Consider the following 15,585-nt stretch of genomic DNA (forward strand, 5'->3'; position numbering starts at 1 on the left):
TTAATTAGTGTAATTGTGGCTTTAGTTACCTTTGCAGGTTTCTGAATATCCCAATATTCAACAAAATCTATTCCATTACTACTGTAGGAGAGCTTGAATGTCTGAATAAAAGAAGATGATACTTCTCCTTCCATCTTTATCGCAGTCACTTTAGCACGTTTTACAAAATCCACCTGATACCAGTCGTCAAAACTTGATATTGATCCTTCACCCCTCCAACCAACTTTTCCGCCGAGTCTACCGTAAATTGCAGGCGCGCCACTTGCTTCGCTTGCGGCAGTTAACTGGCGATCGGATATCTCCCCACTTGCCATGCCGAGTGCTTTTGGGTTCCCGCATCCTGGAAATAAAGTTGATTGGCTATATAAAGACCTATCCTGAATTTATGATGCAGCATATGTAACGAATGTACAGAAAATTGCATGGGATGATAACATAAAGGAAAAACTTAAAAGATTATTTTAAGCGGGAACGTTTTGAAGCGTTTAAAATGTTTTTAACACGTATGACAGCCAATGATGACAGCTGACTTTTTTCTGGTTGTTTTTTTTATCTGCATTTAATTAAAATTCTTATATTAAAATTAGATTTCTTACAGGTATATTATCACTCAGGGGCCGATTGTATAAAAGACTAGTTAACTTTTAACTGTAGTTAGGGACACAATTGGCCAATCAGAGTCGTGTATTGCTGAGTTGACTAGGATTTAACTATGCGAAGTGTAGTTCTTCCTGATTCTGCTTAGCAATATTCACAATTTCACAGTAAAACAAACAGATTTGATCCTTTCATAAAAACATGTCCACATGTGACTATACTATCCTGGCGCATATTCACACGTGCGTGCCTCATATGACTAAAATGTCTATCAATATATTACGCAGTCCTTATTGGCTGATAATTATAAATGTTTAATATATATTAATGTTAATGAATTAGTGTTCACTGCTCGTTCATCGAAACACATATTTGTGGTGATATACAAACATTAAACAATATAACCATGCTTTGGTTATGATGTCAAATATTTTGATGTGGATAACCACGCAGTTTAAATGGTCTAATTCTGATCCTATGCATATATGTAAAGTTTCAGGCATGTTTGGTGCTCATATACAAACATCTATATAAAGTTGCAAATTGCATACATAAAATATGGCCCGAAAACGGTATACTCGACCACGGTCGAATATACGGAAAAATGGCACATTCGACCATGATCGAAAATACCCGAAAATGGTACACTCGACCATTATCGAGTATACAGGAAAACGGCTACTCGAACATGGGCGAATATACCGGAAAACGGCATACACGACCATGGTCGAATATACCGGAAAACGGTATATATACTCGACCATGGGCGAATATACGGAAAAACGCTGCTTTAATGGTCAAATGCTGGTCTTTTGTAAAGTTTCAAGTATGTTTGGTGCTCATATACAAACATCAATATAAAGTTGTAACTTGCAAGCATCGAATATGGCTGGGAAACGGTATACTTGACCATGGTCGAATATGGCCGGAAAACGATGTACCCGACGATGATCGAATATATACGAAAAACCGGGTACGTTCGAGCATGGTCGAATATACCGGGAAATGGTATGAATGTTATGAATGGCGGATTTATTACGACAGATATCGTTGGAAATTAGAATACTAATTTCTTTGAATTGGTTATTAAAATATACTTTGAGGAAGTAAAAGTTACGATAGTATTCAAATGTTACGATATTATCCGTATAACTGGATAATTTTGAAAGAGAGACATGCCAACAAAAACTTCTTACCTTCGTATCGACCATAAAATTCCACTCTAATCGCGCATAAACCATTCCATTCCTTTGGTTGAATGCGAATAAAGCGCCCGAAGATATGGGGGAAAATAAATTGAATGCCCGCAATGAATACCTAAATGGCACAACGTGACAACTTAAGCCGTTATGAAGGCCATGTTACACTTAGCTACGGGGGGGAGAGGGCTAACAGTAACAATCATATATTTAAAATTCGTATTTCACTGGGTAAATTAACTTCATGCAATGGACCTTTTGCATAATAGACCAACTTTTGATTTAGGCAATTAACAAAAAGAAAATTTCCGAAAAGTGCATACTAAGTTTAGTAAAATTGCCAAGTTTGGCTGCAGAATATTGTAAAGTACGGAAAATATAGCCATTGACATTTTGTAGCCAAACCTGGTATTTATACTAATTTCGGTATGCTTATTTTAGCTGTGGTGATTTATTTCCTTCTTGTTGCCTAGATTGTAAGTTGGTCCATCATGCAAAAGGTCCATTTGACGCACGATGTTTTTCAGGTGTGAAAAAATCCCATACAAGGCTTTCGATTGGGCGTACGATATTCCTTACACGTGAAATTATCGTATGTCATTTTGATGGTAATTTGTTTACATTTTGTTCTCAAGATCGCGTCGAAATATAGCAGTGAGATTCAAAACCAAATGCTCAAAGTCAAGACATTATCACATTCAGCACGTTTTAAAATCCTTCGGAAAGAATATCTAACTTCTATTGGCGAACAAAATTACAAAGAGACTGAACGGTAATAAATAAAATGACGCATAAAATTTAGATTTGGTTGCTCGCTGTGTTTTTAGCTCGCCTGCACTTTAGTGCAAGAGAGCTATTGCTATAGTCTTGGCGTCCGCGTCCCCGTCCCCGTCCCCGTCCCCGTCCCCGTCCCCGTCCCCGTCCCCGTCCCCGTCCCCGTCACACTACATGATAAGTAGAATGTTAAGATGCCACTTTTATTTTCCCATTATTTTCAACTTATCTACTTAAGGAGTCTATTTGTTGCAAAAGAACCATTTACCAGGGGGTAGTGAAAATTATACAAAATATAATGATAAGGTCAATGTTAAAATGCTATATTTTTTCTATACTTTGGCTTTACATCAGAGGAATCATTATCAATATAAGTCATCAATATGCATTGTGACTATTTAGTGCCATTTGGTACACATTTATACAATAATAAAGAGAGTTTGTTGGTTTGAAACCCTAACTTTGTTATTGTTATCGTATGTCGTTAATTTCCGTTTTGTTACTTTCTGCGACTACACGCGCAGCTGCACACAGTTTAATGTTTCATTGTATATCACTGTCAACTAGAGTACGGTCACTCTACTCTACAATTGGTTATTTACGTTTATGTTCGAACTCTATCGACGGTATTCAGCAGCAGTTTGGTGTGTGCGCCAACTAAAGTAAGACTCTATCTTTGTGTTATTATAGTTTGTAAACATATGTAGCTACGTTAGTTGATTTATTCGTATTTAGTGCATGCCTGTTATAGTATTTAATTTGCCTAGATTGCATGACTTAGTGCGGTTTAATTCTTGTATTTTTAGTTCGAACGTTACCCACTATATTTCTATTCCGCGATCACTCTATTCAATATTCCGTTACCGGATTGATCAGTTACCATATACCTTCAACCGCACAGTATTATAAACTTTATCAGATACATTTTATAACCATTATCCGCGCACGTGTTATCCTATCATCGTGGTTAGCGAATTTAGTGGAGTTCAATTTGTGGCGTTAACGGCACACCAAAGCAGCGTAGCTCTCAGAAGAATTTGGGAGTTACAGAGTTTTGCTCAAAATTATCAAATGATAAGGTGAATGTTAAGCTAATTAGCATAATGATAAGGTCAATGTTAAGATGTTATATTTTTTAAATATTATGGCTTTGCATCAGAAGATTCATCATAAATATAGCTCATCGATATGTGTTGTGACTATATGATGACAATTAGCACATATTTACACAAAAATAATGGGAATTTTGTTCAAAATTATCAAATGATAAGGTGAATGTTAAGCTAATTAGCATAATGATAAGGTCAATGTTAAGATGCTATATTTTTTAAATATTATGGCTTTACATCAGAGGAATCATCATAAATATAAGTCATCGATATGCATTGTGACTATTCAGTGCCATTTGGTACACATTTATACAATAATAAAGAGAGCTTTGCTCAAAATTATCAAATGATAATGCAAATGTTAAGCTTATTAGCATCATGATAAGTTCAATGTTAGAGTTATCCAGAGCTATCACGCTTATTACGATTTTCAGGGCTATTGTGTAGCCCTGTTTTTTTTTAGTTCAAAGTTGTAGCTGAATCATATTTAACGAAAGTATTTGTACAACCCTAAGCCAAATGAGAAACTTTCAAATATTTTCACCTGTATGCTACCATTTGTTTGCATTGTACATGTACAATTATAAATTATGAGATTGTGTTGTGACATGCCGTATCAAAATTCAATCGCTTATTAAATATTGAAATCATTCAGGGAGTGAATATATATAAAACATAGTCCAACGTTAAGTTTAAAGAATATTGTCAGATAATTCGCAATTACAAGCTTTAGCACATAAGTATTTATAAGTAGAAAGCCGATAGGCTCGGAATGCAAAGGCAAATGGCAACGCATGTGACATATATTTGCATATTATTTATGTAGATACACATGCAAATATATTTTTAAAGCCAGTTAAATTGTTGACAGGACCCTTTGAACTACCTATAAGATTTATGTACATACTTTTTCGTTGTTTGATGCATAATCCTTTTTTGTGTAGATATAAAAATCCAATCTTGTTTATTTCATAAAGCTAGGCGCACACACGAAGATTTTTAATAGTCTGCCGATTCCTGTCTAGATTGTCTAGATGGATGTTTTCATCAAAATGTGGCGACTGGCGATCTATACACGCGCGAGGCGCGAGCGCCGCGAGAAGGAAAACATGTCTGGGCAAGGGCTGCCTATATGTCTAAACCTGAATGGACCAACTACCGTAAAATCGTTGTGTGTGCGCCCGGCTTAAAGCAGGGATTTTGCCTGGTCCGTTAACTTACCTGTTGATATCACGTGCGCGGATTGCGAGAAACGGAAGAAATATTGGTCACAAATAAAACTAATGTAATTCCGAGGCCAGTTTTGGCCAGTAATTCTGAGGTCACAACTAATATCTGAAGTTTGTGCTTAATATTACCTTCCAACGCGGATTTTAGCCTTGTAATTTGTAATGAAAAGATCGGTAATTTGTGCTTCATACAGATACCTTTCATACAGAGTTTAGCCTTATTCTAGACAAACAGTGCAGGCGAGCGTTAGGTGATTTCAGCACCTCTCTGGTTGTATAATGAAATGATAAACCTCTGAGCCTTAAAAGTGTTTCGTAGAAAAATTAATCTCCATGCAAAAATAATAAGCAAATTACTTCATGGTCGTTCCTACGACTTTTATTATGAACTCGTTGTGAAGGATCGCAAACGCACTCGTTTGCTACGCGGTCACTCGTTCGTTTTGCGATCCTCACAACTCATTGATAAAAATCGTACGCATTCCCCAACAAAGAAATAATGTATATATATATTTCGCATTTCAGTATCCAAGTATTTCACAAGGAATTATGAATCTATGAAATTTTTCGAAAGGTCTAGTATTTGTTACCTTTTCTGTTTGTTGTTCGACCTTCTTGTAGACTGAAAAAACCTTGCCGTCATCACTAGACGCAATTGTGTATTTCGTGACACCATCCGCAGTGCCGGACAACCCCTCCACGTCAAGTCTGCTCACAGTCACGTTCGTGATGAAGTCTACTTGAAACCAAGGGTTTTTATCACCGTCCGCTGCTATCCAACCACCATGTCCATTTTTTCTTCCATTGCCGGCACCGGATGTGTAATACATCGAGGACGATACATTCAATTGGGAGTCCAAAATGAGTTTATTGGACATGCCAAGAGGCATTCCACTGAACCAGTCATCTAGAAAACACGCGAACAGGAAGTTACATTTCTACATGTCACATCATGACCTTTTCTATATATACGTGTTATAAAGAAACAACATTCGCCTACCCGTAGAATCACAGCCCTGAACTTCTATTCTTAAAACGGGAAAGGGATAAGGTCCTGAGGGCGGTGCCGCCGAAATTTGTAAGAATCTTGCAAATATAGGATGTGAGAAAGGTCTTTCAACGATGGTAGTGGTACTTCCTGGGCCTGAAAAGGTCTAGAAAATACGGAAAGAAAGCAATGTTCAGGAATGCAGGGAGATATATAACAATTCTCAGACTAAACGAGGGGGTAAAGCATAGCAGCTCATATAACATAGCATGGCATGGCATAATATGCATGGCATGGCATGACACAGCATAGCATACCGTTGCGTGGCATAGCACGAGGTCATCATATAATAATACATCAATTATATATTCCTATTATTAGTTCCAACTTTATTACTATTATTTTCCTCTCCGGCTTTTCCATCTACTGTATCTTCATCTATAACTATTGTACATTATTTTCACCTTTTCACTTCCAGATTCTACGTAACTTTTAAAATTTTCTCCATCATTACTGTATTGAACTGTATACGACGGACTCCACGTCCCATAGGGAGTGGCCCCTTGTACTTTAAGCCCCGTAATAGTTGTATGTCGTAAATAATCTATCTTCAGCAATCCGGTCGAGCCACTTGATGCATGCCATCCTTGAGGATCATCGAGTCTGGCATGTCTAGCTGAATAGCTTGACGACATTTCGTTTGGCGACGTAATTTGGCTGTCCAGAAATGGCAAAGGGCCCGGAGAGGTACAAGCTACGATACACAATCATGAGAATAAATAAAAACCATGCATGGTGATTAGTTAACCTAGTCAGTTTGTCATGATTATATTATCGTCGAGCTAAGAAGGATTGATAGCTACGCAGATTATGAAATGACAGCCGGCATTGAGGTCCCAATTAAGGCTAAGATGCATCATACCGGGTGTGTCAAAAGACCTGCAACTAAATCAAAAAGACCTTTTGCACCTTGTGCGCTATAGATCATATTTTATCTAAGCGAAGAGGATTAACTGAAATTGCAAAGCTTAATTGGCAGTCAAATGTTGTTATCTACGGAAAATATATGTATCCGAAATTAGCAAACTTTGTATATTTGTATTACGGCGGGAAGTATGTAACTAACTTGGTTACACATTGTCGCACGTATACTATAAAAAATATACAAAATTTGCCAACTCAATCATACATACATAGTTTTGGAAATGAACTTTGCAATTATACTAATTTCAGTACGCTCGTTCTAGATGTTGTAATATATTTCCTTCTTTCGCATGCCTAGATCTAAAAAATAATTTGTCTATGCGCATAAAGTCCATTGGTGTAGTGGAGTACGTAACTAATGTGATAAGTATAATATTTTGTTATAATTTCTCAGTGGCGGAAATTCAATTCAGGAAGACCTAAACAGGTCAGAGGCTTTATATTTTGGCGATACATCACCTGGGAATAGTACCCGCCCAAATTTCCCATTATCCACTAAGGGCCTAGTCATACCTAGTTCGCCTGGGAAGGAAACCCCGGGTTTAATAGCAGACCATAAACTCACTTGAATAGCAGCCGAAGAATTCCAGCCTTAAAGCAGGCCTACCCGACCACGTTTTGGGATGGATGCGAAGATAACGGACTGAGATTTCTTCTGGAAGCACCGTTTTGACTTTTGTAGTACGATCAGTATTTGCAGGAAACACCTGTTTGAATAAATAAAATAAAATATCTGATGCAAACGTGCCTTCTAATAGGATATTGATTCCGACTGTATTTAATTACTGTTTCCACGCGCGAAATTAGTGTAGGAATGCTTCACATAATTACATAGCTCATACATGTACAAACATTCCTAACGGATTTTAACAATGCAGCATAAAAAGAAAGTGAAAAAAATGTTTGAGGCATACAATTCTATGAAACTGATCTATTAATTCCATTGAGTTTTAGGGGGAAATAGCAATACCATGAAAGCATAACCTCGGGTTGAAAAATGCAAAATGTCGGTCATAAAACACTAAATATAACACTAGGTTCGCGTTTTTGGGGGTGTGCCCAACCCCAACTTTTATGGAAATTTGTCCGAAAAAATCTGTCGTGAAGCCTGTATGGAGTGCCGAAATAAAGAAAAATTCCCTATTATCCATAACTTATCCGTATACGGCTTTTAACATCAATATTGCACCATTCGTCACTAAATTTTTTTGTTCAGAAAATGAATTCCTTGATATAGTTTATAGCAAAGCTGAAGAATTGAAATTTTAAATTTTGAGAATTTTCATAATCTCTCTCCATCATAATGAAAACGTTTCGCTTCTCCCAAACTAGCGGTTGCGTCCATTCATTTCTGTATGACACTTACATCAGGGCGATTTATGCGCGTTTCTCGTGCGTGTTTTACTGCACCCTGGTTTGCTCGCTCTTGAAATGGTTGAATGCACATTTTAAACAGAGAGATTTAGCGTCGAAACTCGAAATGTTTAGCTAGAAGACGCATACCAACATATGAAACAAAAATGTTTTAAAATGGGAAGCTCACTCGTTCAGCGGCCACACCTTCTAGAAAATCAACCACTTATATAGTGTTCCTACAAATTGATGATTTAATTATGAAAAAGAGAATTTCTAAATATCCGATAGAAAGGGAATATCCGAAATGGGCATGCTAAACGTAACAAAATTGCTAAGTTTAGATGCAAAATATTGTGAAGTACGGAAGATATAGCCTATCGAATGAGGCAATATATATACAAAATGTTATGATTGATTTTTACCCTGATTTCTGCATTATGACTTTGGTTCATAACGTTCTTGAATATTCCGCTTGAATTTGCATACGATATTGTAAATGACATCACCCATTGGTCAGACCTTGGTGAACCTTGTGTCTCTAACTCCACCAGTTGCAATGTTGTCGAAAAGTCAACATAAAACCATGGTTCTGCATCATTTGCGTTTGCCATCCAAGATTTTGGGCCGTCGACTCTTGCCATAAAGGGGAGGTAACCATCGGAGGATGAAGATGCATGCAATTGTGCTGTAGTAATCAATTTAGACACCATTCCAACTGCCTCGACATGATTAGGATCGCAATCTAAAAAATAATATTTCTATTACATGAAGCTTGATTGCACTTGATCTCACCGTCAGATTAGCTGCCGGGGACAGTTTCTTCCAAAACAGGCTCATTGATTTTCCTTTTTACACTTTCTTCACAGACAACAGGGTCTTTCAAACGCTTCTTTGGAATTTTTCTTTTCCAATAAATTTTTAAACTGTTTTCGAATTGCCAGTTAAATTATTGCTGAAGGTATATTTGAAAATACAATTTTTGGTCAGGAGTTTGCTGTTCGATCACCAGTTTTTACTCGAACAAATTATGCGTGTGTGTATCGAACTTCCAAGACATAGAATTTGGACCACTTTGGATTCCGATCATTGAGATGAATAAACCTGGAGTGCCTGCTCCTCTCGAAAACCGTTCGCGAAAGTGTCCGTAAAAAGATGGCGTCAGCAGAGGCTATTTCTCTCATAGTAGCAGCCACTGCCCGCATGTGAGATGGCTCAGTTTCTGCTATTAACCAATCAAAAGCATTAGTTTAGCTGTCAAGATACGATACTTCGTTTTTTTATTTGTCCGTTTCATCGAAGCACAGTCATTTTTTGAAGTCTTTATGTTTCTGAAGCATATTCTTCATATATATATTCTACTTCGAATAAACTCGTAATAAATAGGTATTCTATAATATGCTTTCGAGAATGTTTAAGACGATCAGCGAGATTGCGAATTGCACTAGTTAAATGGTTAAAATTAGCTAATAGTGTTTCAAGTGTGAATATACTGGGAAGTATGTCCTCAAAATATGCAGCCGGGATATCGTAAAATATTTTATTTTATAATATTTGTTGTTAGATGCAGAAGAGCTTCTTTTTATCTACTAAATACCTATAGGTGAAGGTTTCATTAAAGGTCGGCAATTGTTGCTTTGATAGTTATGAGTCTAAGAGATATATAATGTACCTATATTTTCAAGCATTAAAATCATGTTAGGCTTCTTCTTCGCACTCGTATTTACATTGCTCAGAAAAACAATGATTTATGGAAAAGTGAAAGTAGGTTACTTTAGTAAGTGACAACAATCATTAAGGGCTACAATCAGTAGCGTAGCCAGCCAGTCGATTTATCCCGCTATGCTAATATTTTGGTGTTCAATGACATGAATAATTATAATAACTCGAAATGTCCATAGCGGGACAAAAACGTCAGGCTGGTTACGCCACTGGTTACAAACCCGATTTCCGTGTTTAAAAAGCCGAAGAAAGTAAGAAATTTCGCCGCGGGTTTCGCATTTTTGGGAAACAAAACATTTTACGGTTTGATTTTTTCCCCGCGGTACGTTGTTTTTCGTGGTTACTAGTGGATGTCCGCGTGAAAGTTTGACCTCTGCTGACGCCAGTTTTTTTCAACTACTTTTGATGGCATATACTTTATACTTTATTCATCTCAATGATTCCAATATTTTGTGTTACAATACGCAAGCGCAAGTGTACTTCCTATTCTCCAAGCGGAGTTTGTACAGTGCATTCTTCTTAATTCACCACCCCCAAAATTTCGAGGTCCTTTTTACCATAGCCAGTATATAAACAGTTATGCGCAGCGCCGGCCGGATTAATCTCTCCGGCTGAATTAATCATTCGCTAATCCGCCAGTGCCAATGCGAAATAAAAGACTTGCAATGTACTGAATGTAATATATTACATAATCAAAGAATATTTTTGGCGTAACAAATAATCATTCCTCGCGTTGAACGATGCACTTCTAAATTAATTGTATATTGCCTTTTCACATTTTGGTTTGGTCGAATGCAATTCAAACTATAGGTAATGAGATGATAATCAAGCTTAACTAGGTTTATGCCTGCAGCATATACAATTCAGTGATAAGAAGTAATGCTAATTTAAAAAATATCTCACCTGCTGTTCCACTCTTTACGGCAAACGACAAGAAGATAACCTAAAAGTATATATAGGGCAAGTTCTGTCAACTGTCAATTAAAAGAAGACCCTAACCTCTTAAATCCTTTCCACCCGATAATTTCAGCAAATTCAGCTATAGAATAAAAGTTATCCCGAATAAAGAGTGCGTGTTAAAACACATGTATAATAATGCATTCGCGTTAAAATTCGATTTTCATGTCTTGTGTAAACACCCGAATTTCGAGACGCAGCGACGGCCAGCAAGCGCTACCTCCCATTAGGCTCTAGCTATGTAGAATTGTTTACAAACATAACCCCCATGTTTTCAACGTCTTATTTCTCATAAAATTTAAAGGATTGGTAATATGCAACAACTTCTATCATAGCATTGACTTAAAACAGTGCAAGTTTTAGCCGCGTCGTCGTGCATCGTGTTGCCGTCCTGGTCCCTAATATTATTACAAATCACTTCGAGCATATTGTTGCAAAAAGTCCAACTTAATTGAACGTCCAATCACAAGCACTGGGATATTGGGAGTCGCATAATCCCATTGTTTGAGAATGTGAAAGACTACTGAAAATCTATCACTATAAAAGAGAATGGTCATTTATGGATATATATTAATATATATGGATATATTAATATTTTATCATAAAAATTAATACGCTTTAGCGTAGTTTGCAAATTTTGGAGATATCCCGAAATAATTTATCGAATTGAAAAGTAAATCGATTATAAGTTTTGGCACTTCACTCGATGTAGGTAAATTCCAGAGGTTTAAACGGTCCTAATTTCGAGTGGAATTATATACACACTCCACTCCAGCCAATGAATCGCATCGCAAAAGATGACCGGCATCGCAAAAGGCCAGGCTTGAATTTGAAGTGTGTATACTTTCAAACGAATTTAAGATCCTTTTAAACCTCTAGAATTGGAAAGTATATCAATATCTGCATGAATTTTCTTAAAAAAACACATTATAGGTCGTTTTATTACGATAACTTGCATTACTTGATAACTGCATCGATCGTCTGCATGTTTCATTCTGTTTACACGTTGCCTTGGATACAAGGTTTCATGCATAATTCATTACGTTTGTTTAGCCTACAGCAGGTCTCATCGACCGCATCTTTTCACAACAACGGAGTGGAGTGGATGAAATTGATTTCACAAGAAACGAATGGAGTTACTGCAAATGGCTTATAATTGAGGCGGACGCTGTGTCATAATCTATACTATACGTTGAATATTTTTAGATGCATGACCTTTTTTCTATAATAAGAAAATGTTATTCAGGAAATTATAGACATAACTAATGGAAGAAGTTTAATGTCTGACAACGACAACATGTCCGATTACATGTAATACAAGTTAAAAAGGCGTTCTGGCCTGGAGTGGTTCTGCCTTAAAAAAAAAGTCGCGTTCATGCACCCCCTAAACTGGGGTAAATGTCTGAATGTCATATCTTCTATAGATTCTAGCAATTTCGAATCCCACAGCAAAGGGTAGAAAATGGGTTCCGTGTGTAATGCAATGTTCTTGTTGAATTGAATTGTGTTTTGCATGCGTATTGCTACGCAATCGGGAAATAAAACTACGACGAGATTGCTATAAAAGGTCTATTTTAGCTTTCGGTGATGATTTTCTATAATGCAGTGACAATAATATTAAATAGCGATGAAATTACTATTGTAGAATCTAAATGAAAAAAAGAGTCTGTCCAGCTAATGATCTGAGTATACAACTACAAATTCATTTCTCATCACCGCAGATTGCGATTACCTCAATTCTTCTTTCGAGGATAAATCTTAGGACATAAATATAATTACAAGATGCTTACCAGAACGGTCAACAATATAGACATCTTCTTTTTACTGCCGTTTGCAATCATCTTTAAAGAGCTACGGAGGGAACATACTCATTCAAAAAAAATTCCGAATTGAATGACGATTCAATACCTGGCCACAAAGCAATTAGCAACCAAACTCAACAAAGCCGATGATTGGTCCGTACGTCGTGGTGCGGGGAAGTCACCTGGCTGTTTATAAAATCACCGATGCATAACATCTATATAAATAGAAGTGTAACTGGTTTGAATCGAGTTACTAATTCTCTAATAAAATGAGATATAACTGAAGAGTCATTCTCCGGAAAGCTTTGCTAAATAAATGTCTATGGGGTGCATGCAGATTGGCGCGTATTGAAATTCACGTGATTTTCATGATGCATGAACTGAGAAGGCGCCCTGCTTTGAGAAAGTTAATTAACTGCGCGTATTGAAACCACAAGAAAATATTTGTATACATTAATCTTTAAAGCAATAAACCGTTGTTATTGCGTCTTATACTTTGAATCCCCTTCAAAATCGCGAAGTAGGCATTATGAAATACATTAGAAATTATGATATACCGTGTGTCCCCAGAAGAGTGGCAGAGTGCTCTTTTTTGAAATCATTATTTTTTTTAAGAGTACTTTTTGGGGGGACACACATACCGTCCATATATGCATTTCAAGTGGTGGAAGTGGAGTGGCATTACCCATGCAAAATTTATGTTTGACTGTCCCTTAATCCGCCACTGTATATGGCTTTATTTCAAAGTTCATTTTTTTGAAAGCGAAATAAACGTTAAATCTCGTTCAACTAACACCAAAGATGGCCAGACAACGTGCAAAACATGTATTTTGTCCCCAATTAAGAAATAGAGTTCGCCTCAGTGAATATAGGCTTGTAATCAACACGCCCGAGGCGACTAATTCTTTTAGTATAAATTTCCAGGTGTTTACAAATAAGAATCAAAACAATTTCGTAAAAAAATCCTATAAAAAACGACTTCAAATTTCTTATTTGATAAACAACAACAAAAAGCTATAGTTACCGACTATATATACCAAACAGAATGTAGGAAAATCAATAGTAATCTCGAAATTTTTGGGCGTTTAATAAACAAAACATTGACATATATTTTCCAAAAATTCTTTGCTCTGCGTGCCTCAATGCATGCCTACCACAAAGTAAAAAATATAGAATAAACGTAATTTTCGGCTAAACTTTCTTTCCTTAATTAAAATCATATGCCACTTTTTAGTTCAAGAATTAATGAAAGTTCAGCCTTTACCCTGATTGAAAAGATCTTTCGCACTGCGTGCAACGGGACTTATTCCCTATAGAGACGATAAATCGCTTACGTAGTTACGTTGAGTTGGCAAAAAGTTAGTTCGTCCGGTCACTCCCGATGTATCCCTATATAAACGTCAGCAAAAGTCTTTTCTTTACTTCCAGAGACTTAGGGCGTGTATAACATTATATATACATATAAAAAAATAAATTAATATCAGTCTGCCTGCATGGCATGCATTTCTTATGCACCTCCCGCTGCCTGCATGGACCAATTACGCCAAGGTCGGTTTCCGACGTAAACATTTTCATGGGCCGAATTAAATACAAATAGAACAAAAAAAGGCTTATTAATCTTATTCAACATCAGGCTCGGCATGAAAATGGATAAATGCCAAAATTATTTGAATATATATCCATATTGGATGCATCGCCGAAGTATTTTGTTTTAAACTAATGTCGCTCTGTTTACCAGCCGGCACAAATTGTTGCCTGGTAAAAATTCAAACGAAGTCAGTCTGTCGATAAAAAAATTATGCAGCTACTTATTCGATATAAACGTTTAATTGAATGATTATTAATAATTTTAGTACCATCCTTTGCAACGAATTGCATTTGCTATAGAATTTAGGTTTCCTAGGATTATGATTGCGGCACAGATCTATACGCCGCTCAGATTATGGTTTAATTAATATTATATTGCACCAAGCTATGCATGCATGGTTTAAGCTATTTGCGGTCTGAATTACAAAGACTAGTCTTTTGTATATGCATCCTGTTTATTTGGTTTCTTATACTGTATTTCCCCCTATACAAAATCATGTAGTAATTAGGGATGTAAGATCCTTAGCCGATCCTTAGGCTTTGCGCTATTATCAAATAATAATGGTCTGGTTCCGGCATTTTCGAGTGGCCAAAAACGCAGAGATAACAATTTCTTCCGATATTTAGATATAGTCGGCATACAATCGCGTCTTTTGAGCAAAGGGAAAGTTTGCTGCGCGCGAGTGTTACATTCATGAAGTTAGTATATATGGGAGCTTTACCGAACGATGCCGTTGTTAACGCACGAAAATTTGGTGATTTTAAACTAAATATGCGGATGAGAAATTATCGAGTGTATATAAATTATACATATAGTTATGGCGACCACGCGGCACTCGTTTTTAGCATGTCAACTGACTCAATTGAGTTTGTCTAAATGCGCCTTCTCCCAATCGTGCATGCATGCATGCACTACACTGTGGCTCGGGTCACACGAGACTGGACGAATTTGGGACGGTACTCGAATTCGTCTCGTTTTCTCGTGTGAACACAAAGAACAGGTTAAATTTTCATACATTTTTACCGTGTAAACACCTGAACGGCTGAACCGGACGAATTCGAGCGCTTTCAAATTCGCCCGGTCACGTGTCAACGTAGCCTATAGTGAAGGTAGTCCTACGCCCCTATAGGGAAGCGGATTAATTCGATTGTTTTAATTTTCCACCTCGAAGCCCCATGTCTGGGATGCACGCGTTATAAATGAAGCAACTCTACTATATCTTCTATATACAAATTGATGTCGAGAAAATGATGGTAGTGATTATACTTTTTTTCGCCAACATA

General features: G+C 36.8%; 1 protein-coding gene across 1 annotated transcript; it reads right to left on the reverse strand.

Moving 5' to 3' along the window:
• Nucleotides 1–29: 29 nt before the first annotated feature.
• Nucleotides 30–14,191, reverse strand: LOC114543689 (lactadherin-like; the record flags this gene model as incomplete). Its single annotated transcript, XM_028562570.1, has 10 exons — nt 14,049–14,191; nt 12,703–12,929; nt 10,859–10,898; nt 8,659–8,978; nt 7,446–7,587; nt 6,361–6,650; nt 5,909–6,062; nt 5,499–5,815; nt 1,794–1,914; nt 30–340 (listed from the first exon to the last, which is right to left on the reverse strand). Coding segments are annotated over exons 2-10 (1,746 nt in total), but the record flags the coding sequence as incomplete, so codon positions are not given.
• Between the last annotated feature and the right edge of the window lie 1,394 nt (nt 14,192–15,585).

Source organism: Dendronephthya gigantea, unplaced genomic scaffold (assembly GCF_004324835.1).
Source record: "Dendronephthya gigantea isolate DGI-Jeju-01 unplaced genomic scaffold, DenGig_1.0 000526F, whole genome shotgun sequence".
Lineage (NCBI taxonomy): Eukaryota > Metazoa > Cnidaria > Anthozoa > Malacalcyonacea > Nephtheidae > Dendronephthya > Dendronephthya gigantea.